The 22978-nt window shown below is 53.8% G+C and overlaps 3 protein-coding genes across 5 annotated transcripts; 2 read left to right on the top strand and 1 right to left on the bottom strand.

Annotated features, from left to right (window-relative positions):
• The first annotated feature begins 22 nt into the window (after positions 1-22).
• C14H11orf68 (chromosome 14 C11orf68 homolog) lies at positions 23-2265 on the top strand. Of its 2 annotated transcripts, none has more exons than XM_074336713.2 (2): positions 23-195; positions 882-2265. In XM_074336713.2, exons 1-2 carry the CDS (start codon positions 83-85, stop codon positions 1639-1641), a joined length of 873 nt encoding a protein of 290 aa, XP_074192814.2. In that variant the 5' UTR covers positions 23-82; the 3' UTR covers positions 1642-2265. The 2 variants fall into 2 exon arrangements, with proteins under 2 accessions (XP_074192814.2, XP_074192815.2); XM_074336714.2 differs by having other exon boundaries at positions 29-195; positions 885-2265.
• An 11257-nt stretch (positions 2266-13522) lies between these two features.
• Positions 13523-19444, top strand: FOSL1 (FOS like 1, AP-1 transcription factor subunit). 2 transcript variants are annotated; one of them, XM_074336712.2, is made up of 4 exons: positions 13523-13818; positions 15830-16027; positions 17784-17900; positions 18294-19444. In XM_074336712.2, the coding sequence occupies exons 1-4, from the start codon at positions 13726-13728 to the stop codon at positions 18702-18704; spliced, it is 819 nt and encodes a 272-aa protein (XP_074192813.2). In that variant the 5' UTR covers positions 13523-13725; the 3' UTR covers positions 18705-19444. The 2 variants fall into 2 exon arrangements, with proteins under 2 accessions (XP_074192813.2, XP_019593376.2); XM_019737817.3 differs by having other exon boundaries at positions 17779-17886.
• Positions 19445-19998: 554 nt separating this feature from the next.
• Positions 19999-21019, bottom strand: CCDC85B (coiled-coil domain containing 85B). The gene has a single exon (XM_019737816.3). It carries the CDS (start codon positions 20847-20849, stop codon positions 20241-20243), a length of 609 nt encoding a protein of 202 aa, XP_019593375.2. The 5' UTR covers positions 20850-21019; the 3' UTR covers positions 19999-20240.
• Positions 21020-22978: the final 1959 nt, after the last annotated feature.

Genomic DNA, 22978 nt, shown 5'->3' with positions numbered 1-22978 from the left:
GCGGCTGCTCTGGCTCGGGGGCCCCGCCCCGTGCTGCGCTTGTCTATCTATAAAGTTGTTGTTGAGGCGGCGGGGCGCTAAGATGGCGGCGGCGGCGGCGGCCGTGGCGGGGGCGGGGCGCGGCGGCGCGGAGCCCCGGCAGGAGCGCAGCCAGGCGCGGGGCTGGGTCGGTGCCGAACGCAGCGAAGGCCGAAGGTGACGGCGGGGCGGCGGGAGGGGGCAGAGTCGGGCGGGAGCCAAGCTCTTGCGATGGGCGCTAATGGCGGCGGGCGCGGCGGGGCCGAAGGCGGGACCTCCCGCTGGTTCTAACAAGCCGGGGTTCGAGTCCGGGCACCGCCCCATTGGCCTCGGCCTCGTCACTGCCTTCTCTGGTCCTCAGTGCCCTTATTTTTTAAGTGGGCCAGATAACGCCCTCCCGGGAGGCCTTGCCCTGCAGGGCCTGCCTCGGTGCTGAGCGAACGGGGTCTCCTCCGCTTCCCTGCATTAAATGCCAGCGCCCAGGATACCTGCCAGTCACTGGCAGGGCCAGGAGGTGTAGCTGGGCCAGTTGCACCCACGCTTGAATTTACAATTAGGCCCTGTCGCTCACTATAGGTGTGACCTTGGGTGAGTCCCTTCTCTCTGAGCTTGTTTCTTGTCTGTAAGTCAGGAAGAATAGAAATAACATTAGCCATAACACTTAGTCGTGCTTGTTCCACCGCAGGCATTTAATTGTCAACAGCGCATTGAGCCAGGAACAGTCGTTATCCATTGTTAAGATGAGGCAACTGAGGCACGAGGACTTTAAATCTTGACCAAGGCCACACAGTTTAGTCTAATGCTTGGCACCCGCTAGGGCCCAGCAAGCTGCAAATCTGTCACGAACTTTGTTTCTCTCACAGCAGGATGGAGTCAGGTGAGGAGCTGGAGGAGGAGGACTCTCCAGGTGGCCGTGAGGATGGCTTCACTGCTGAGCACCTGGCTGCAGAGGCCATGGCAGCTGACATGGACCCCTGGTTGGTGTTTGACGCCCGCACCACACCTGCCTCTGAGCTAGATGCCTGGTTGGCCAAGTACCCGCCATCCCAAGTTACTCGCTACGGGGACCCTAGCTCACCCAACTCTGAGCCCGTGGGCTGGATTGCAGCGTATGGGCAGGGCTACATCCCCAACTCGGGTGATGTGCAGGGCCTGCAGGCAGCCTGGGAAGCCCTGCAGACCAGCGGGCGGCCCGTCACGCCAGGTACCCTGCGCCAGCTGGCCATCACCCACCACGTGCTCTCGGGAAAGTGGCTGATGCACCTGGCACCTGGCTTCAAGCTGGACCATGCCTGGGCTGGCATTGCTCGGGCTGTGGTCGAGGGCCGGCTTCAGGTGGCCAAGGTGAGCCCGCGGGCCAGGGAGGGTGGGCGCCAGGTCATCTGTGTTTATACAGACGACTTCACGGACCGCTTGGGTGTGCTGGAGGCAGATGCAGCCATCCGTGCAGCAGGCATTAAGTGCCTGCTCACCTACAAGCCTGATGTCTACACCTACCTGGGCATCTACCGGGCCAACCGCTGGCATCTCTGCCCCACTCTCTATGAGAGCCGTTTCCAGCTGGGGGGCAGTGCTCGTGGCTCCCGTGTGCTGGACCGTGCCAACAATGTGGAACTGACCTAGTGGGGCCAAGTTGGGGAGACCACCCTCTGTGCCCCCTGCTAGGGATGGATGCTCCCGTCTTTCTCCTCCTCCTCGTCCCAAGGAGGCCACGTCCCACAGCTCTAAGACTAGGTCACTCGGGAACTGCCTGCATCTTCGATCCCCTTGAACTTCTGCCCTCTGTTCAGGGCTGACTCAAGTCCCCACCTGCTGGAGGTTCTGGCTCTCTGAGGGCCGGACCCTCAGCCTCTCTCTTCGATGCTGCTCCCCTCTGCCATCCAGGACCATAGGCTGGGTACAGACACCTGGGAGAAAGCCTTCGTTGGCCACCCTTATCCCTGGCTGTACCTCCCCCTCCTGCATTTTCCTCTTCCTCACAAAAGAGAAAACTTAGTGCTTCCAGTCCCTCTCCTTGGAGCCTTCACAGCCCGGGGGGCAGAGGCCCTGCAGGCCTGAGCATGCCTTTTTTTTGGGGGGGAGGGTGGGGGGTGCCACTTAGCCCCTGGCAGAAAGAGGGGATGCCAGGGCCATGAACATGGTGTCTGCTCCTTCCTGCCACCTCACAGCCTGCACTACCTTCTTCCCTTCACTATCTTGCCATGTGCCTGCTCCTGGCATTTCAATAAAACCCAGCTTGGGTCTGTGTGTTGAGTGTTTTTTAAAATACTGTGTTGGTGGTTACCTGCTTTGGTTGCTGGAAAGAGGCAGGGCCAGGAGAGACTGCCTCTCCTCCCTGACTGGGCCCTTGAGAGCCTCTGCGAATCCTGCACTGCTTTGCCTTCATCCCAAGAATCAGAATCAGCTTCTCAGTGATTTCCCATAAATCCAGGGGCTTGGCCCAGCAAAGTCCAAGGGGCCACTACTAACCTACAGAGTGTATTTGTGCTTATAGGAGAAAGGTGTCCTCTTGGTCCTGGCAGTTCTATGTCAAAGCACATGCATGGTCTGGTGAGTGAGCAGAAGATGGGCTGGATTTCAGTAACGTAGGGTGGACATGCTTGTGCAGCGAACAATCGGCACAACCATAAGGAACTGTGGAATCCCAGCTGGCTGTACTCACCTCTCCACCACCCTGGCCATCACAGGGCCCACTGGACAGTTTGCAAAGCACTCCCGTATGCATTACTTAACTCTCACAACCTGTTGAGAAGGACACATTGGCCCCATTCTGTGCTCAAGGAAACGGGGCCGAGAGGGGAAGGGAGTTCCCTCAGCGTCATGCAGTGAGCTGAGCAGAGCTAGGACTTACCCTGGTCCCTGCCTCCTCAGGCAGAGTGTGGGCACTAGCCTCACCCGCAGTGAGCTCTTCACAACCCACCCACATGATCTCTCTGGGCCGCCCCCCTCAACTTAAGCTGCTGGAGCCTCCATCAGAGCCTGACTCTGCATCCTCCCAACCCCATGCCTGGTTTTGGGCCAGGGTGTCTGGCAGGAAGCCCCTTGGGATGCTGCTCGTGCCGTGCCGGAGCTGACTCAGCCTCAAGTGGCCTCACCAAATTGGAATTTGGAGCAGGGGAGCGGAGATGCCACTAGGCTGACTGGGTGGAAGTGGGTGAGTCATGAGATGCTCGCTCAGCCCCCACCCCAAGCTTCCCCAGGGCTCAGTCCCCCCTCAGCCCAGCCCTGGGAAGTCCCCAGAGCTGGGTGGTCTCCAAGTTGGAGCCTGGTGCTCTGCCTCCCGCAACTGTCAGTGCTTTGCAGTTGGCCAGAACTGGCCAAGGCTTGGGGAGATCCTGGCCAGGCCCTCAGGGGTCCCACAAAGATGCTCAGGTGGTGTCAACGCCACCTGGTTCTCCTTCCATAACTGGGCATTTCACACACTCACCCCTTCTCCAGCCTCATGGCCCTGCTTTAGTCGGTTCTCCACTCTCTTGCGAAGCACTACAATTTGCCTCCTCTGCCCCGTTCCCCTCCCACTTCTCCCTCTTCTCCCCACAGCCAGCTCTCCCGCAGAGCTGCCTGTGTCCCTCCTACTCAAAGCCCTTCTGTGGCTCCCACAGCCTGCAATACACAGTCCACTCTCCTGAGCCGGCCATGACCAACTGCCCTAGCTTCCCTCAGGCACCCATTTCTGCCCATGCTCACCCCACTGGAGCTAACTGGCACTTCTCCCCCCCCCCCCCCCCCCCCCCCCCCCCCCCCGGCACACAGCCCTGAGCATCAGGCTGTTCCTACTGCTTAAACACCTCATGCAGCAAGGAAGGTTACTTATGTGATCACTTGATTACATCTATCTCTCGTGGGCCCATAAGCCACATACCCAGACTCTGGGCTCAGGGAAAGCAGGAACAATGTCTGAATCTCAGCCCTCTTCCCAGAGCCTAGCACAGTACTTGGCTAGAGTAATCTCTCCATAAATTATTAAACGAATGAAAGCGTGAACAGCTCAAATCCAGCCCCTGCCATTCCTTCCGGCCCCTTCTCCATTCCCTGCTTCACCCTTGTTTCAGAATCAAGAGCCGCCTGTGGTTTTCTTGCACACAGTCTGGCCTTTCTCACTTTTGTGCCTTTGCTTATGCTGTCCTCTGCTTGGCGTACGTGACACTTGCCTGCTTCCCTGGCTGACTCACGTCTCAGACCCACCATCCACTGGCTCATTTTCTTGGAGGTTTCTCCTCCCCCACCATGTGCACCCCAGGCTCCCATAGCACCCACCCACCTGTGGCTCTCATCTGAGTGTCTGGGCCCCTCAAGGACAGTGGCTGCGCTTTATCCCTCAGCATCCAGCATAGGACCTTGGCCTAGCACAAGGGCCAAATCAACATTATTGAATAAATGAGGGATTGATTAAAAGTTACTCTCTGTTATGCATCACATGAGCCAGGCACTGTGCTAAGTGTTCATGTGTGTTACCTCCTCTAAGCCTCACTTGGCTCTATTATTGTTGCCATTTTGCAGAAGAGAAAACTGAGGACCAGAGAGGTTCAGTAATTAGTTCAAGGTTATAAAGCCATAAGTGGCAGAGCCAAGATTTGAATCCAGGTCATCCAACTCCAGAGCACCTGATGTATTGTTGCGTCCCCACTATAAGAAAGTGCTGTTGGGGTGCAGGGGCTGAAAAGATAAACAAGAGCCAGCAAGGACCCAGCTGAAATCCAGAGTCTGGCAGAGACAATCCCCATTCTCTGGCCAAACCCTCTGGAGTCTGCAAAGTACACAGGTTGGGTCCTCAGAACCACCTGGGAGAGAGACTGGGCCAAGACTAAGATTTCCATTTTACTGGTAGAGAAACTGAGTCCCAGAGAATACACTGACTAAGCCTACTTGGAAAGGAAGGCTCTTACAGGCTTATCATGGGATTGCTCCCCTGCCAGGACCGGGGCTCCCCAAGACCCACCCCCTCAGCCAGCCAGGGCACTCTGCCTTATTTGGCTGACCCCTTCCTACACGGGAGTAAGGAAGTGGCCCAGTCCAGGGTGAACTAGGCTGGGACAATTTGGACAAGCCCCTGTATTCTGCTCCCTTTTATAAAACCATGGGAAGGATGGCTGAGGCCAGGGAAAGGAGATACATTCATTGCATTGTGAACCCCCGTGCCCCAGAGAGGAGGCTCCCAAAGGGGCAGGCCAGAAAATGGGGGTCATCTCTGCCTGATTCTGGATTCCAGCTGTGGCTAGGTGCTGAATTGGGGAGGACAGGAAACAGCTGAGTCAGGAGAAAGCTTCAGCCAGAGCTTTGGCTAGGTTTTGGGGATTTTCCCAGCAGGGCAACTGCGCCCCACTGCCGCCTGCTGGGAGGGGCCCTGGCAGGGATGAGACTTGGGTCACACAGCTGATTCATCGGAGAAGGGAAACTCCCCACTTTTCTGACATGCATTCCCCAGGACATTGAGGGGTAACTTGAGGGCACCCAGCCCAGAAACCCACCACCCCCATCTTTCCTTGATGACTGGCCTCCCAGCAGGGCACGAAAACCCCCTCCAGGCTGGACAGAGGGACAGAGTCGGGCAGGGTGGCTGGGCATAGGGGGCAGCTTTCTGGGGCATAACACCAGAGACTGGAACCAGAGTGACAGCTAGACAAAGAGCACCTCCTTCTCACCCACTTTTTAGATGAAAAAACTGAGGCTCAGTAAGAACAAACACATACACAGACCTCCTCTGCACCAGGCTCTACGCTAAGCAGTTTGTTCTCACTTTGGTCCTCACAGCCCTCATGTTACTGAGAAGGAAACTGCAGCAGAAAGAGGTTAAGGAATTTAGCCATGGTCAAGGCTAGAAACTCTCCGGTAGCCTCCACATCTCCCAAGAGCACTTGTAAACACCTCTGCAGCAGGCAGCTCTGTCCCTGGTCCCTGAGCAGCTCTGGCCCCTGGGAACCTTAGAAAACAGGCTTGTCGTTCTCTGGACCCTGGCTCCTCCCGGGCTAAAGGGGGAGAGCTGGTTCCTACAGGGAAAAAAAAAAGAATCAGCTGAACCCGCAGAGGCCAGGAGAGGGCAGCGAAGCATTCCCGCCAAAATTTTCCTCTCTAGGGCTTTGACTCCTTTCCAAACCCCAATCCTTTTCTCCCGAGTCAGAGCCTCCCTTTCCTGTCTGCCAACCCCCCTCCCCGCCACCACACACACTCAGGCATGCTCAACCAGGAGCACATGTGCACACTGAGAGCTCAGCCTCCAGGCCCCAGAGCCTGGCTGATCCTGTTTCCTCTGCCCTGGGCCAGGGTGTTGGAGGGGAGGGGAGAGTTGTGGCTCCATGGGGCATGGCTAAGGGCCCCACAGAGGCAAGCTGTGCCCTATCTGGATCCCATTCACAGGCTTCATGACTCACCCCCTCGCCCCCCATGATTCAGTTTACACGGGTGCCAGGAGGTACTCCCAGCGAGGGTGGGGCAGTTTACTGGCCCAGGCCAGGCCCGCCAGCCTTTCATCCTAGGATGAGAGTTTCATCCACCTCCTGGTCCTGAGCAGGAGCTAGGGCCGTGGAGCCCGGGGGTGGGGGAAAGCCTCAGGTCTGGGAGATTAGGGAGAGTCCAAGAACTGGGTGACAGGCCCCAACTGCCCTGGGCCCAGGCCTTCAGGGAATAGGAGCTGCTCCAAGAAACTTCCGGACCAGGCTGAGCAGGCAGAGCCTTCCTGGGCACCGACAGCAGAGACCTTGCTGCCCTCCATTCAGAGGAAAGGGTCTACATGGCACAAAACATAACATCAAGAAAATTCTCATTAACATTTATTAATTTCTTTTTTTTTTTTAAAGATTTTATTGGGGAAGGGGAACAGGACTTTATTGGGGAACAGTGTGTACTTTCAGGACTTTTTTCCAAGTCAAGCTGTTGTCCTTTCAATCTTAGTTGTGGAGGGTGCTGTTCAGCTTCAACTTGTTGTCCTTTCAGTCTTAGTTGTGGAGGGCACAGCTCAGCTCCAGGTCCAGTTGCCATTGTTAGTTGCAGAGGGCTCAGCCCACCATCCCTTGTAGGAATCAAACTGGCAACCTTGTGGTTGAGAGGACACGCTCCAACCAACTGAGCCACCTAGAAGCTCAGCGGCAGCTCAGCTCAAGGTGCTGTGTTCAATTTTAGTTGCAGGGGGCACAGCCCACTATCCCTTGCGGGAGTAGAGGAATTGAACCGGCAACCTTGTGGTTGAGCGTCCACTGGCCCATGCGGAAATTGAACCAGCAGCCTTGCCTTTGGTGTTAGGAGCACAGAGCTCCAGCCGCCTGAGCCACCTGGCCGGCCCCAACATTTATTAATTTCTTACTATACCAGTCCTGCACTGAGCACCATCCATGTTTTATCTCATTTACTCCAACAATCATGAAAATCAGGCACAAACATTATCATATCGGTTTTTACAAATAAGGAAACTGAGGCATAGAGAAGTTAAAAGAATGGCCCAGGTCTCATAGCTAGGAAGTGACTCAACCCCAGGCCATCTAACTCCAGACTTCATGCTGTTATCCCCTACTGGGTCCAGAGCTGTGCTGATAGGAGCAAGGATGAAGGGCCCAAGACCTGACCTGCCCCTCCCTCAGTGGATCTCCACTGAAACTTCTGGTTTGAAGGATCACCATATGTAAACTACTAATCTGTGAGAAGGGGAAACTGAGGCTCCCAGAAGGGAAGGGACTGATGTGAGATTGCATAACAAATCAGAGGTGGGCCAGGGCTGGGACAATATCTGTGATGCCCTCCCAGCTGCCTGGGCTGGAGAGGTGGCCAGGGAGGGGAGGAAATTCCAGGGAAGGAGTGGGGAGACGGTAACCCAACTCCTTTCCCTCTGCAGCCTCAGCCTCCTCATCTGCTTCATGGGGACAAGATGGCCATCAGAGCAGTGTGACATGAGGCTCAAAGGACAGCAGATGGACACTTGTGGGTGCTCAGCTGGCATCTGGAGAATGGGAAGGGTGATAACCAGGCCATGGAGGCAGCAGCCCAGGCCCCCTCTCACTCTCCTCTTCCTCAGCCCAGGCCATCAAACTCAACTTCGTGTTGTTATCCCAAGCTGTGCTGGTAGGCTAAATGCAAAACCTCCCCAAAAGGCAAAATCTTTAAAAATTATTCTAAGCAGGTTTAAAAAAAAAAAAAGTCATATCCTGCATAGTGCATAGGATTGTATTGCATAAAGGATTTAATCTAGATTAGGGATTTATGGAAGGCCTCCCGAGGAAGTGGTGGGGAAAGTGAAATCTGCAGGATGAGAGAGTTAGCTGGGTTAGGAGATGAGGAAGGGCATCCTGGGCAAAGGAAACAGCCTGTGCAAAACTGAGAAGCTCAGTCCAGCAGACAGCCTGCAGCTAGGAGAGTAACTGGAGGCTGAGAAGGGAGGAGCCTGGGCAGGCAGCCCAGGTCTGGAAGGATCTGGAATGCCATGTTAAGGATTCTGGCTGATTCAAGAGACAGACTAATGAGGCGTTGAGAAGCTCAGGTTTTGGCCACTGACTGCTTAAGTTCAAATCCTGGCTCCACCATGTCCTCATTGTGTGGAGCAAGTTGCTTAATTTCTCTGTGCCTACATTCCCTAATCTGTAAAATGGGTGTAATAGTGTCATCTATTTCTACAGGGCTGTCGTGAGAATTAATAAATTGCTTTGAAACAGATCTGGTTCATAAGAGCTCAATGAATGTGAGCCACTAGTGTTACCCTCTTGGCCTTCTAAGCACCCCCCAACCAACATGCAACCTAAAAGAAAACAGGGTGTATCAAGCATACCCACCCCACCCCTTCCCAGGCTACAGGGCCTCCTGTGTAGCAATGCAAAGGGTGCCACAGCTTGAAAGGGTCCAAGCCTCAGGGTGAAATGGTCAGAATTTTGAAAAGATTCCTCTGTGAACATTGTCAGGATTTTAAAAATCCCTCAGGCTGCTGGGTGGGCAATGGAAGAAAGTGAGCTGAGCTGGAGGCCTTGGAGAGTGTCCAGAAGAAAAAGGATGGGGCCTGGACTAAGGAGAAAAAAATGTTTGTTGAAGTGAGTTGAAATGTCACCTCCAGATGTGGGGCGACTGAAACTCTTATGCACTGCTGAGGGGATGTGAAACGGTCCAACTACTTTGGAGAACTGTTGCAGAGAATCAAAGCTGAATGTGTACCCTAGTACCCAACAATTCCACCCTTGGGCACATATCCAAGAAAACAGCAGCCTTATTCCCAATAGCCCCACACTGGAAGAGTCCCCAATATCACCATCAGGGGCATGGAAGGAGTGATTGTGGAATATTCGTGCAGTGAAATGCTACACAGTAATAGGAGAGACCAAGCTACTACTTTATCCAACTATACAGACGAATCCCTCACACAGGTTGAGGAAAAGAAGCCAGACCCAAGAGAGTGCACGCGGTATGGTTCCATTTCTACGAAGTTTGAGAAGGGGCAAAACTAATCTATGATAATAGAAGCCAGAATAGTGGTTACTTATGTGGGGAGGAAGTACAAGGAGCTTCTGAGCTGTTGGAAATGTATCTTTTTTCAAATAAATTTTTATTTTTATTTGTTTATTTATTTATTTTTAAGGAGGGCATTGCTCACGGTGGCCCATGCATGGATATAATCGGCAATCTCGGTCATCAGCACCACGCTCTAACCAACTGAGCTAACCAGCCACCCCCAGAAATGTCCTATATCTTGATCAGGGCAGTAGCTACATAGGTTTACATACATGTAAAAAGTCATTAAGCTGAACGTGTTTGATGAATGCACTTTATGTATGTTAAACTTCAATTTAGTCAGCAAACTAAGTATAAGAACCAAAATCATAAAACTATTAGAAGAAAACATGGGGGTAAATGTTCATATATCTGATAAGGGTTTGGCAGCCAGAATATGTAAAGAACTCATAAAATTCAACAACCACAACAAAAGCAAGCAACCCAATTAAAAATGGACAAAGAGCTTGAATAGACATTTGTTCAAAAAATATATACAAATGCCCAACAAGCACATGAAAAGATGTTCATTGATCATTACGGAACATGATTGTTTTTTAAGGACGTGCAGATCAAACACAACAAGATACCACTTTACATCCTTCAGAATGTCTTTCATTTTATAAAATGGAAAATAAGTGTTGGCAAGGATGAGGAGAAATTGAAATCCTCATACATTGCTGATGGGAATGTAAAATGGTGCAGCCACTTTAGAAAACAGTCTGCCGGTCATTACAAGGTTAAACAGAGTTTGCATATGACCCAGAAATTTCACTCTTAGGTATAGACCCAAGATAAATGGAAACACACGTCCAGACAAACAACACTTGTACACATGTCCATGGAGCATTATTCATAATGGCCAACAAGTAGCTACAACTCAATGCCTATCACCTTAAAAATAAATAAACAAATTGTGGTATACCCATGCAATAGAATATTATTCTGCCATAAAAGGAAAAACGTACTGATACATGCTACAACATGGATGAGCCTGGAAAACACTATGCTAAGTGAAAAAAGCCACATGCAATAGGTCACATATTGTAGGATCCCATTTATATGAAATGTCCAGAATAGGCAAATCCATAGACAGAAAGCAGATTAGAGGTTACCAGGGGATGGGGGAGGGTGGAATTGGGAGGGATTACTTAATGGGTATGGGATGTTTTTCTGGGATGATAAAAAAAGTTTTGAAACTAAAGAGAAGTGGTGGTTGCACAACACTGTGAGTGCACTAAAGTCCACTGAAGTGTACACTTTAAAATGGTTAATTGTATGTTATGTGAATCTCACCTCAATTTTAAAAATAAACTTCAATTTAAAAAATGAATGGAAACTGAAAAACATAAACATCACCTCCAAAGCCCTGGGGGCATTGATGGAACCTACTGGGTGCAAAGCACATTCCTCCATTACCTCCTTTCTCCTCACTGCAGCCCCAAGAAGTGGGGATTCTCAGGGGCTCAGAAAAGGAAAGTGACTGAGCCAGGCTCACACAGCTGCCAAGAGACAGTGTCTGGGTCTCTCAGACCTCACAGCCCCCAGACTCCTCTAATCACTGGGGCCCCCTGGGATTCTCGCTTGGCCTCCCTGGGTGGGGGCTGGTGAGGTCAGGGGCCAGGAACGTTTCTGCAGCCACCAGGCAGGCGTTAGTGACTGAGGAGCTTGGAATGTGCTGCCTCTGAAAGGAACTCCTTGTGGCTCCACCGACGGTTAGAGCAGGAAGGGACTTTCAGGATCGTGTAATCACACACACACACACACACACACACACACACACTTGAGACCTGAGCCTGGCTCAGCCACTGCCCCAGGCTGCGTGGGGAGCAGACTGGGTGGTGTTTCTGAAGCAGGCAGATGGATGCAGTCCAGGCTGACCTGATTCAGACCCTGCATGTGCCCCGACCTGGCCCCGTGTCACCCTGACCTGTCCAGCTTGGACTCAGCCAAGGAGTCCAGATATCAGTTAATGAGCGTGTGTATGCACTCACACGCTGCACGAGGACTTTAGAGTGTGATCAGAGCCCCAAGGTCTCCCAACCTTGGCGCTTTTTATTAACACGTGTATTTAGTTTTGTTATTTGTCAGGTTCTTACTATGCTGTGCTTACACATATGTGTTATTTCTATTCTCCAGCAACCCTGAGATGTAGTTATTATTATGTCTCCATTTTACAGATGAGCAAACAGAGGCATTGAGAGATTGTGTGCCTCACCTGGGTCATACAGCTGGTGAGCAGCAGAATTCAAACTCAGAGCCCAGAGTTGTCTGATTCCAGCATGTGTGTTCTTTTCCATGGGTCACACTGCCTCAAAAAATCTCTCTGTCTCTGTCTCTGTCTCTGTCTCTCTCTCTTTCTGTCACACACACACACACACACACACACACACACACTTCTACACTGCTCATTCTGGTAAATTGCAATTGGTTTCTTTTCTTTTTAGAGAAAGATAAGCATTGAGTAGAACAAGAGCAAGGAGGAGGCACAAGCCTGGTAACCACCTTCTGAGCGCCCAGCAATTTCCAGCTTACAAAGCACTTTCACATTTGTGATCTCATTTGATCCCACAGCAGCCCCATGAGGTCAGCAAGAGGCTCAATTATTCCCACAGGGACTGGGACTCAGAGGGTAGGTGACCAACCACCTAGGGTCACAGAGACAGAAAATGGTAGCTCTGGGACTAGAAGCCCAGGGCCAAGCTAGCCTTCTGGCTCTAAGTCCTGTGTGTAGCCACAGATCCCTGGCCTCTGTCCCCAAAACAGCAGCCCAGGACTCTACCTCCCTGAAGTTTTCTTTCCCTGAAGACAAAACTTGAGCTGATCAAATGGAGGTACCAGTAGAAAGCCAGAGAGCCCAGCTCTCTTTCTGTAGCTGTGTGACACTGGCAGTTCCTTCCTCCCTCTGGGCTTCAGTTTCCTCATCTGTAGAATGGGAGGAAGCAGAGAAACTTTGGGGTGGCCTCAGCACTGACATTCTGCATGTGTGAAAAGGCATCTATGAGGGCTTTGAAAGATCTTGCCTCAGCCTGGGCTTGGAGCTCTCACAGCCCTAATTTGGCAAAATGCTTCAGCCACCCGTTTAGTGATCTTAGGCACTTAATTTCAAAATCTCTCAGCCTCAGTTTCCCCATCTGCGAAATGGGAGTGATGATGGTACCTACCTCCCAGGGTTGTTGGCCTTTGGTTGTTGATATTTGACCTTGGCCTCAGTTACATAGACCTTTGACATAATCTCCAAACAAGGCTGATGACCACACAGCCCCAGAAGAGCACGAACAGTATTTAAAGAAGATGGCATTTTTCAGGCCGCAGGACTGAAAGGCTCTAACTGCTTAGAGAGGCTGTGAATTAAAAAACTTGTTATAGCTCCTGAAACTATCCTGTGAGTAGCACAATTATATTGCCTCCTATTTGTGAGTAGTTCAAAGCATTAACTTGTTCACTGCACGCATTTAAAATATACCACCACTTTTGTAACCCCGGTTTGTCATTTATTCACTTTTTTATATACTTGAACCTTAAAACAATGCCAGTAGAAGTGCCCCCACGCCACAACAGGAAGTGTTGGATGGTAGTAGTATTGTTCCTGGCATGAAATAAGCATCCACTTAATAATAACAACAATAATAGTAATAGTAGTAAGAATTATAGTAATATCAATCACATTCATAATCCCCTTCAGTTTCCAGACCCTTTTCACATTCTTCATTCCAACTCCCACAGGCAACAAGGTATCTATGTATTTCTTCCCATTTTACGGATGTAGAAACCGAGGCCCTACCAGGAGGTGAGAGGGCTCCGGCGCTGGCTCGCTGTCTGCGCCTGGTGGCTGGGCGGGACGGGGCGGGTCCCTGGTTGCTCGCAGGTGCGTAAATCTGCGGGGGAATCCTCGGCTCCGCCAGGGAGCGGCGAGGAAATTGCACCATGTATGGGCAGCTACGTCAGAGGGGGCGGAACCGCCGCTGACGCTGGAGGACGCCAAATCCTCCCTTTCCCGCCCCACAAAAAAAGGCTGCTACGGGACCGTAGGAGGCGTCGAAAAGTTCGGGGCGGAGTGGCAAAAGTCGGTGCGCCTGGAGAGGCGGAGCCCTGAGGTGACCCGCACCGCTGCGCAATGCCCCCACCCCCGTCGAAGTGGTTCAGCCCGAGAACTTTTCATTCATAAAAAGAAAAGACTCGGCGAGGAGCGAGTGAGTCAGAAGCCAAGCCGCCGACGCGGACCCCACAGTGCAGCCAGCCCAGGGCATGTTCCGAGACTTCGGGGAACCCGGACCGGGCTCCGGGGCCGGCGGTGCGTACGGCGGCCCGGCGCAGCCCCCTGCCACAGGCCAGCATCAGGTGAGGGGGACCCGATGCCTGGGACGCTGAGGTCCTCTGCCCCACGCTCCGGACTGGGACAGGGAGCAGGAGTAGGGACCGGCCCTGGGGGCCGTGGTCGTGGGTCCTGCCCACTCTCCGTGGTCCGTGGGCACTTTCCCTCACAGCCCCACGGAACGCGCGCGGCGGGGGAACAAAGATCTGCACATGTCCCCTCTCTTGCCCCCTTTACCTTAGCTACCTGTCCCTCCGTCTCTGTTAACTTCTTTCTTTCCTCTTCTCCGCCGCTAATTTCTTTGTCACCTGCGTTAGAAGGGGACCCCGGACACCTGCGTTAGTCCTAGCCCTGACAGGGTCACAGGGTCTGATTCATCTCGGACTAAATTCCCGGGAATGGGATCGGAGTCCGAGCTGCGACTGAGATGTCCCCACACAGGAGGGAGGCGGGATCCATCAGCCGGCTAGCCTTGACAGACTGGGAATCCTCCGCACTCTCTGTGACCGTTTGTGTGTCTGCCCGTTTGTCTGTCCCTCTCTACCCCGTCGCCAAGTCCCTATCCCCTTCTCGCCGCAAAGCAGTCTGGTGGGCTCCGGGACACTGGTTCTTGACCTCTTCCTTTACAGGTTGGGGCCAGTGGAGACCGCGAGGTGCCGGGACGTGCCAGGGGTCATGTGGCGGGTAACGCCCCCATCCCCGACTCTCGGCACCGAACGGCGCCCGCTGCGGGTTGGGGGGACCCGGGAGACAGCAGGTGCCCATTTCCTGTCGAGGGGCGGCGAGCACGTGTCGCTAGGGGAGGGAAGGAGCGGCGTCCGTTCCGCCGAGTCACGGCGGCCGAGTCACGGTGGGTGACTCACCCGGGGCGCCCCTCCCTTCCTGGTCCGGAGCGGCGGGGGCCCGGACAACCTCGGGAGCGCGAGATGCCGCCGGCGGTGCCTCAAGCCCGGAACTGGGGTCACTGGGCCACTGGGACTTGAGTGTTGGGCCGGGGACACCGCTGTACGGACTTGCCTGGGCTTGAGATGGCGCTTCCCGGACGACGGGGCGCCCACACCCAGAACCCAGCCCCAGGGCTTGACCTCAGTTCCCCTCCGGAACACTGAGCCCCCATCTCAACCCATTCCTCACATTTCTGACTGAAAGAGATAGATCTTTCTGACTGAAAGATACCTGGAGCGCAGACCGTACAGCCAGGCATGCTGGGCGGTTTTCACCGCATTTACCGTATTTCACAGAATCTAAGACCCTATTCTTTTAAAACCCGTCATTATTTTGTACCACTAAATTTCTTTAAAAGTTGCCAATTAAACTATGCTTTCAGATCAACTAAAGGGTACTTCTTAGCATCAATGAAATGCCATAATCCTCACCTATGACAATATTAAAACCGAGGAAACTGAGGCACATTGAGGTTAAATAACTTGCTCAGAGTCACAGCCAGTAACCGACTGAGCTAAGATTAGAACTGGGACAGCCTGAACCCAGAGCAGTGTCTCTTGCCCCCCACCACCCCTGGTACCTGCCACTTACCAGGCTCTGTCACACACATTATCTCACCTGATTCTCACAGCCACCCTCAGAGTTAGGAACTGTAATTATCCTCTTTGTGCAAATGGGACTCAGGCAGGCTGCAGGAGTGGGTAAGAGCCTGGCTGCCTGGGCCCAAACCCCACATCCCACTTACCGGCTGGTGTCTATGGACAACTGTTTTCCTGTCTGAAAATGAAGATACTGTTGTGCAAAGTATATGAGTCAGTATTTGCAAAGTGGTTGGGACAGTGCCTGGAATTCACACTTTATAAGTATTAGCTCTGATGGGAAAATGGAAGTAGAAAGAGGTTATATGACCTGCCTAAAGTCACACAGCTCACGAGTGGGAATTTGTCAGTTAGTCTCTCTGACTGCCAAGCTGTGCCCTTTCTGGTCTCTCAGGGGCTGTCTTGAGGGTGGACAGAAGTGTGGCTTCTGTGTACTGGAAGCCCCTCAATCCACACAGACCTCACCCCTGGCCTTCCATTTCTTACCCCTCAGAAGTTCCACTTGGTGCCAAGCATCAACGCTGTGAGTGGCAGCCAGGAGCTGCAGTGGATGGTTCAGCCTCACTTCCTGGGACCCAGCAACTACCCCAGGCCTCTGGCCTATCCCCAATACAGTTACCCACAGCCCCGGCCAGGAGTCATCCGGGCCCTGGGGCCACCTCCAGGGGTGCGTCGCCGGCCCAGTGAACAGGTAAGGAACAGAGGCTTTGCACTGGTTTTGATGCTAAGGTGCACAGGACAAGCTCTTACCCAAAGGGAGAATACAGACTTCGAAAGGGGGAGAAGGTAGCACCACTGGTGATTATTGGCCAAGGAGGAAAATACAAGGAATCCCTGGGGAGACCCAGAGGGCAAAGAGGTCACTTCTGGATCAGGGAAAACCTTCTGGATCAGGGAGGTATAGTAGCAAAGAAGGATGGGTAGGATTTGCATAGATAGAGTTGACATTCCAGGTAGACGGGATGGCAAGAGCAAAAATGGAGATGGAGGTGAAGACATGTAAGGTGTACATGTGGAAAGGTGCGTGGACAGTAGTGGGTATCTACCTGTTGATATGTATGACGAGGGTGGACTTATGCTGCCTATGTAGCTTGGGAGAGAACAGAAAGGAGAGGGTTGCCTTTAGCTACTTTTTAGGCCTGTTTCCCTTTCATTTAAAACCTCACAAAAACCGTCTGGGGAATGCACTCTGGTTTTCCCCACATTACAGCAAAGGAAATGAGGGTACAGAGAGGTAAAGTCACTTGCCCAAGATCGCACAAGGAGTGAGGAATGAGACAGGTCTATCCAATTCTATAGTTAGATCCTAACCACCAAGCCAGTCTCACCCAGAACTAAGAGAAGGCTTGAAGCAGAGTAAGCTGGGAATTCTTGCCTCCCCAACCAGGGTTCCTGCCTGCACACTGCTAATAAAGTCCTTAACAAAGTACTTAAGAGAGAGTCTTTAAAGGAGTGGCACCTCTTTCCTCTTCCTGGAGCATTTGATATATGAGACTGTAGTGGGTGAGATTTACACGTTAAAGTGATTGCTCTGACAGCAGGGTAGAGGATGGGGGAAGGAGGCTGGGATCCTGGGAAAGATGCACAGTCAGCCGCGGGAGGCTTTCCCAGAAACAGAATGGCTGGCTTTTGTGACCAGCTGGAAAGGGACTGTGGTGTGAAACCCAGAGGCAGGCTCTTGGGTTTTCTTCCTTCAGGGTGACCTTTGATTCTGGGTACTCATAGACTGAGGCTGTGAGCTGTGAGTGGGGTCCTTTCGGGGGAGGTGCTCTCCATCAACTGGCTTCTTGCTTCATGTTGAATAGAGTGGATTTTAATTTCTGCTCTAGGGCCACAAACAAGTTATTCATCCTCCCTGGGCTTCAGTTCCTTATATGGAAAGTTGTGTTAAGAATGAATCTACCTAAAGTGCTTAGCTGGCACACAGTAGATTCCCAATAAATAACTACTTAGTAGCACTCATTAGCCTCTCCTAGTGCTTACAGCCCTTGGAAAAGAGACTTGGTTATCAAGAGACTGAAAAGAATAGGGGTCCTTCGAAAAACAGTGGCGGTCCCAGCAGCTCCAAGGAGAAAAGGCCACTTCTAGCTGGGGAATGAGAGAAGGCTGCTTCCCGGAGGCGGAGGTATCTTAATTGAGTCCTGGGAGATGAGGTGTCTTAAGGTTTGTGGAGGTACGGGGGAGGGCATTCCAAGAGGGGCATCGCAGAACACAAAAGCTGGGTTCAAGAAGGAAATTTGACTAATGCAAGTTTACTAAAGCGTGTGTGCGGGGAACCGGTCAGGGTGCGATACTTAAAACGCAGGATAAGGGCACCCCCCCCCCCCCCCCCCCCGCGCTGCCATGCCTTCCACCAGGGTCCTACCACTGGGTCACCGCACCAAGCAAGTACCCAACAGCCAGTGGCCCAGGATCCACCTCATTGCTCCCTCAACCCCCCAGATCAGCCCAGAGGAGGAGGAGCGCCGTCGAGTGAGGCGCGAGCGGAACAAGCTGGCCGCGGCCAAGTGCAGGAACCGGAGGAAGGAACTGACCGACTTCCTGCAGGCGGTGAGCATCGGCCGGTGCAGAGGGTGTCCAGGCCCCGGTCCACCGAACCTCCGAGGGGCCCCGGCTCCCGTGAGCCCGTGGGGCCCCAGTATATGAAGTCCTCTCCCCCAGCTCCCTGTCGGAGGGAGTCCTTCAGGGAAAAGGACGAGGAAAAAGGGATTAAAAATTAGTTCCAGCATGCCTTACTCGGAGCAGAGCAGAGCTGAAGCCTCAGCTGACAATCTCCTAAGACTCCCCCAGCCCGACTGGAGTCTTGCCCCTTTTCTCCCAAGGGCTCATGGGAGTTGTAGTTCAGACTTGTAGACTCCACTCATCGTACCCCATCCCCGCAATTACTACCACCGCGGAAGGCGACGCGGTATTCGGCGCTCATCTTCTTGACTCCTCTCCTGACCCTCTTCCTGCAGGAGACCGACAAACTGGAAGACGAGAAATCAGGGCTGCAGCGAGAGATTGAGGAGCTGCAGAAGCAGAAGGAGCGGCTGGAGCTGGTGCTCGAAGCCCACCGCCCCATCTGCAAAATCCCGGGAGGGACCAAGGAGAGGGACACTGGCGGCACAGGCGGCACCAGCAGCCCACCAGCCCCTTCAGGCCCTGTGCCTTGTATCTCCCTGTCCCCAGGGCCTGTTCTTGAACCCGAAGCATTGCACACCCCCACGCTCATGACCACACCCTCCCTGACTCCGTTCACCCCCAGTCTGGTCTTCACCTACCCCAGCACCCCTGAACCCTGTGCCTCAGCCCATCGCAGGAGTAGCAGCAGCAGTGGGGATCCGTCCTCTGACCCCCTCGGCTCCCCCACCCTCCTGGCCTTATGAGGCACCTCAGCTCCCCTCCCTGCGGGTGTTACACTAGCCAACATCTCCCCATCCTTTGGTCCAGCTGGCCTGGGCCATATCCTATGCCCAACCCCAGCAGGTTCTTCTCCATCCCTCCAGATGAGGCTGAGCATAGTTTGCTTCCTGGGTGAGCCAGCTTGGGGCTACCAAAGCTGCCCAGTTTCTTTAGAGCTGGCCTCTCTAGCACAGTTTGCACTAAATCAAAGAAAAAAGATTTCCCATTTGTGCAAGAGGACTCCTGGCAGCCCCAAAGGGATTTGTAGATCCTTAGAGGTCCTCTGGAGCCCTAACCCCCTCCAGCCCACCCCTATAGTCTTCATCACCCTCTTCCTGTGATCCACGCAACCCTACCCCTTGACAAGTGATATGCTACCAGCCTAGAACACTAACTCACCCTGCCCCACTGCCAGCAGCACAAGGTGATTGAACCAGGGCATTTTGCCGGCTCCTCTTGAATGGCACAGCTCAAGAGGGTGCCAGAGGCTTCTGTGATGAGCTGACCTGCAGCCCCCAGCTCTGAGAAGACTTTAGCTCCAGAGATTCCAGGGAATCCAAGCCTCCACCGCAAGGGCAGCTGCTATTTATTTTCCTAAAGAGAGTATTTTTATACAAACCTGCCAAAATGGAATAAAAGGCTTGAAGCTCTTGCCTGGTTTCATTGGAACCCAGAGGCTAAAGGGAGAACATTTGGAGCCAGAAGCCCTAGGCTCAGTCCTCAGCTCCACCGACTCACTGCATCAAGGTGGACAAGTTATTTGATATTTCTGGACCTCCACTGTCTTATCTGACAAATGAAGTTACATCTGTTCTGCCTCATCTCCAGGATTGAGAGGAAGAGAGTGCTGTGGGATGCAAGCCAAGAGGGTTGTCATCCTCCTCCTGGTGGGGGCCCGTCTAGCTCCTGCGTGTGCCACAGGAGGGCGCTGTTATCGCTGTTAAGCCCCTTCCAGCCTCATGGGAGGTGGCTGAGTGGCTTGTAGGTCCCCAACACCTGCTTCCTGCCCCATTGTCTTGGACAGGAAGGAGCCGGGAAGGGAGCTGGAGCCACTTCAGGGACTGGATCAAGGCCTGGCCGGGGCCTGGCGGTGGTGGTGGGGGAGGTGTTGCCAGTGGCTTACCACGGTCCCACAGACCGCCTCAGGCTTGAGGTAATGGGAGGAATCAGACACCTTAGTTCTGCAGCCCCTCCAGGTGGGAATGATACCCATCTCAACATCCCCGCCCTTGTCCTAACCTTGGCGAGTGCCAAACAGACGCTGCCCAGGCCAAGGGCTCTACTTCCGTCCCAGTTTATTAGACCCCACCCAGCCCCCTGCAAGTCCCTCCGCTCCAGCTTCCAGTGCCCCTGATGCCCTGCCAGCGAGAGCGAGGGCCCTCCTCAGTGCCACGGTTTCTCAGTCCATGCCTGCGATCCCTCGTGTGCAGTCGGGGCGGCTTCCAGGTCCTGAGGTCCACCGCAATTCGGGCGATTGGGGAGCCATCCCGGCGGGCGTCGGCGCGAAGGAAGCTGCGTCCTCAGTCATCTGGGGAGCAGGCCAGGGGCAACTGATCGGGACTGCCCACGCTGCCGGTGCTGGAGCTTCCATCGCCCAGGTCGCGGGGCCCGCAGGGGGGCAAGGCGAGCTCGGGTGTTGGCCCGGCGCCTGAGCCCCCAGCGCCGCCGGCGCCGCCACGGGGACCCCATTCCTCGCCCAGCGCCAGGCAGAGCTCCTTAAGTGCCAGGTTCTCCCGCAGCAGCTCCTCCTGGCGGCCCTCCAGCTCGGCCAGCTTCTGCCAACAACCGCCGAGGTCCTCGCGCACGGCCCGAGATGCTTGGGTCCCGAAGAGCTGCCACTGGCGCGCCGCGCGCCGCCCGCGCTGGCGCTCCGAGTCCAGGAAGCAGCATAGGTCGCGCAGCTCGCGGTTCTCGGCCTGTAGGCGCCGGTTGAGCTGCTTGAGCTCGCGGATCTCGCCCAGGTGACCCTGCAGCTGCCGATTCACCTCCTGCATGAGGCGGCCGCGCTGCACCAGAGCCGCCAGGCGCGCCGCCTCCTCCCGCCGTAGGCGCCGCACCAGCTCTTCCTTGCCCAACGCCGCCATCTCCTCGTCCGTCAGCTCCTCCAGGCCGCCCACCTCGGCCTCCATGGCTGCTCAGGCCTCTGGAGCATCGCCTGCCCGCCGCCGCAGCCCGGGAGCCCCACGTGGAGCCCAGCACCTCTCTGGATCCGGCTCCTGCTCCGCGGAAACCCGGCTGTGGCAGGATAACATAGGTTGCAGCAACCGCGCGGGGGTGGGCATGCGGCGTGGCGCGCGCCGGGGCGGGGCCGCGTTAAGGAAGAACAGCCAATCCAGGGAACCCTCCCCGAAAGCGGCGGGGCCTGAGCTCTAAGAACGCCCCTTCCCAGCCCACTCCCGACGGCCGAGTCCCAGATTCTCCCCGGCCCTGGATCCCGGCGTCCTCGCACCCCGCGCCAGTCAACCCGAAACGAGGCGCTTCGTACCTCCCAGTTTCAAACCTCCTGGAGTTCGAGCCTAGGCCTCTCCGCTCCTGAGAACCAATTCTCCCGAGTCGTCCCTGGAACTCTCCCGCCTACTCCCCGACAGACCCAGACGGATCGTCTTTCCATCCTTCCTTAGCTCGAACTCGAGAATCTCGGCTCACTGAGCATCGCTCCCGACTCCTCCGAACCCTAAATCCAAACGTCCTGGCTCACCATCAGCCTACCCTCCCTGCCATGGAGAGTTTCCTGCCCGGGGGTGGGGAACGGGGTGACATGCAAAGGATTCATTTGTTCAATAAACTTTTTATTGTGTGCAAGACCCATGCAGAAATAAATTTGATCAATGTCCTTGTCCTCAAAAAAGTCTTAATCTGGCAGGGGAGAGAACCTTTGTTAAGAAGCAAATGGAGGAGGGACACGGTCTGAAGGGACACCCCCCCCCCCTCCGCAAAAGGTTTCCCAAAAGAGGTGATATCCGAGTGCCCCTGAAAGATGCATAGGACTTTGTCAAGTAATGAGAGAGTTTTATCAGGGAGAAGGAATAGCCTGGTGAAGGATGCGGAGGACTGAAAGGGCCTAGATGCTTTAGGAACAGAGAATAGCTTGATTTCTTTTTGAAAGGCAGGTGTGTGGAGAAAGTGGTAAGAATTTCGCAGGGAGGAAACAAAGATAGTCGGAAGCCAGATTCTTTTTTTTTAAAAAAAAGCTTTTCTTTTTATTTTATTTATTTATTTTAATTTTATTGGGTAACTGTTTCTTTCCAGGACCCATCAGCTCCAAGTCAAGTTGTTGTCCTTCAGTCTAGTTGTGGAGGGCACAGCTCAGCTAACTGCAAGTCCAGTCGCTGTTTTCAATCTTAGTTGCAGGGGTCGCAGCTCACCATCCCATGCCGGAATTGAACCAGCAACCTTGTTGTTGAGAACTCCAGCTCTAACCAACTGAGCTAATCAGCCGCTCCTGGAAGGCAGATTCTTAAGGGCTTTCAATAGTAGGCTGGAGCGTTTGCACAGGCCAGTAAGGACTTTAAGCAGGGGAGTAACATTTTAAAATATGCATTTTATAAAGGATTATTCAGGCTGCTCTGTGTGGGATGGATCATGGGGAGCGGATGTAGGCAGGGAGATTAGTAAGAACACTGTCAATGGGCAAGGATTGTTCTGCAGAAAGACTGGCCTGGGGCAGTGCCAGCGGATGAAGAGGACAAAACAGATAGATACTAGAAATATTCAGGAGGCAAATCAGCAGAACTGAATGTGGAGAGAGGCGAGTCTGGGAGAAAGCCCAGGTTTCTGGCACGAGAACTGGGTGGATAGTGGGGTGATCATTAAGGTAAGGAACGCAGAAAAGAAACAGATTGGGGAGATCAAGAGGTCTATCTAGCTTTTGGGGGGGTCTGTGGGGAGACAGCGTGGAAAGACTCGCAGATAGGCGGCCCTCGGGATGTGGGCTTCCAGGCAGAGCTCTGAGCTGCAGAATAAGGGAGGTCATTAGTGGGGCGGCGGGGTCAGGGGGTGGGGTGGGGTGGGGTGGACGGTGTTAAAAACCATGGGAACAAGTGTTCCAGGCCCAGGAGAGATGCTCATGCGTGGATGGCCTGAGGAGCTCCCTGCAAGGGCCTTTGGAAGTCGGCCCAGATATCTTTATTGTAGAGAAAAGATTTAGGGTTGAGCCCTGTGAAACCCCTAAGTTTAGGATACAGGTCAAAGTAGGGAGGTCCGGAAAAGGGCAGAGAAAGTGAGGGGGGAAAAAACAGAAAGAAGTAATAGGAAGGAT

The sequence above is a fragment of the Rhinolophus sinicus genome, chromosome 14 (assembly GCF_057876585.1).
Source record: "Rhinolophus sinicus isolate RSI-liver-muscle chromosome 14, RSI-T2T, whole genome shotgun sequence".
Lineage (NCBI taxonomy): Eukaryota > Metazoa > Chordata > Mammalia > Chiroptera > Rhinolophidae > Rhinolophus > Rhinolophus sinicus.
Note: the sequence above shows the minus strand (reverse complement) of the source record. Positions and strands in the feature narration are given on the sequence as shown.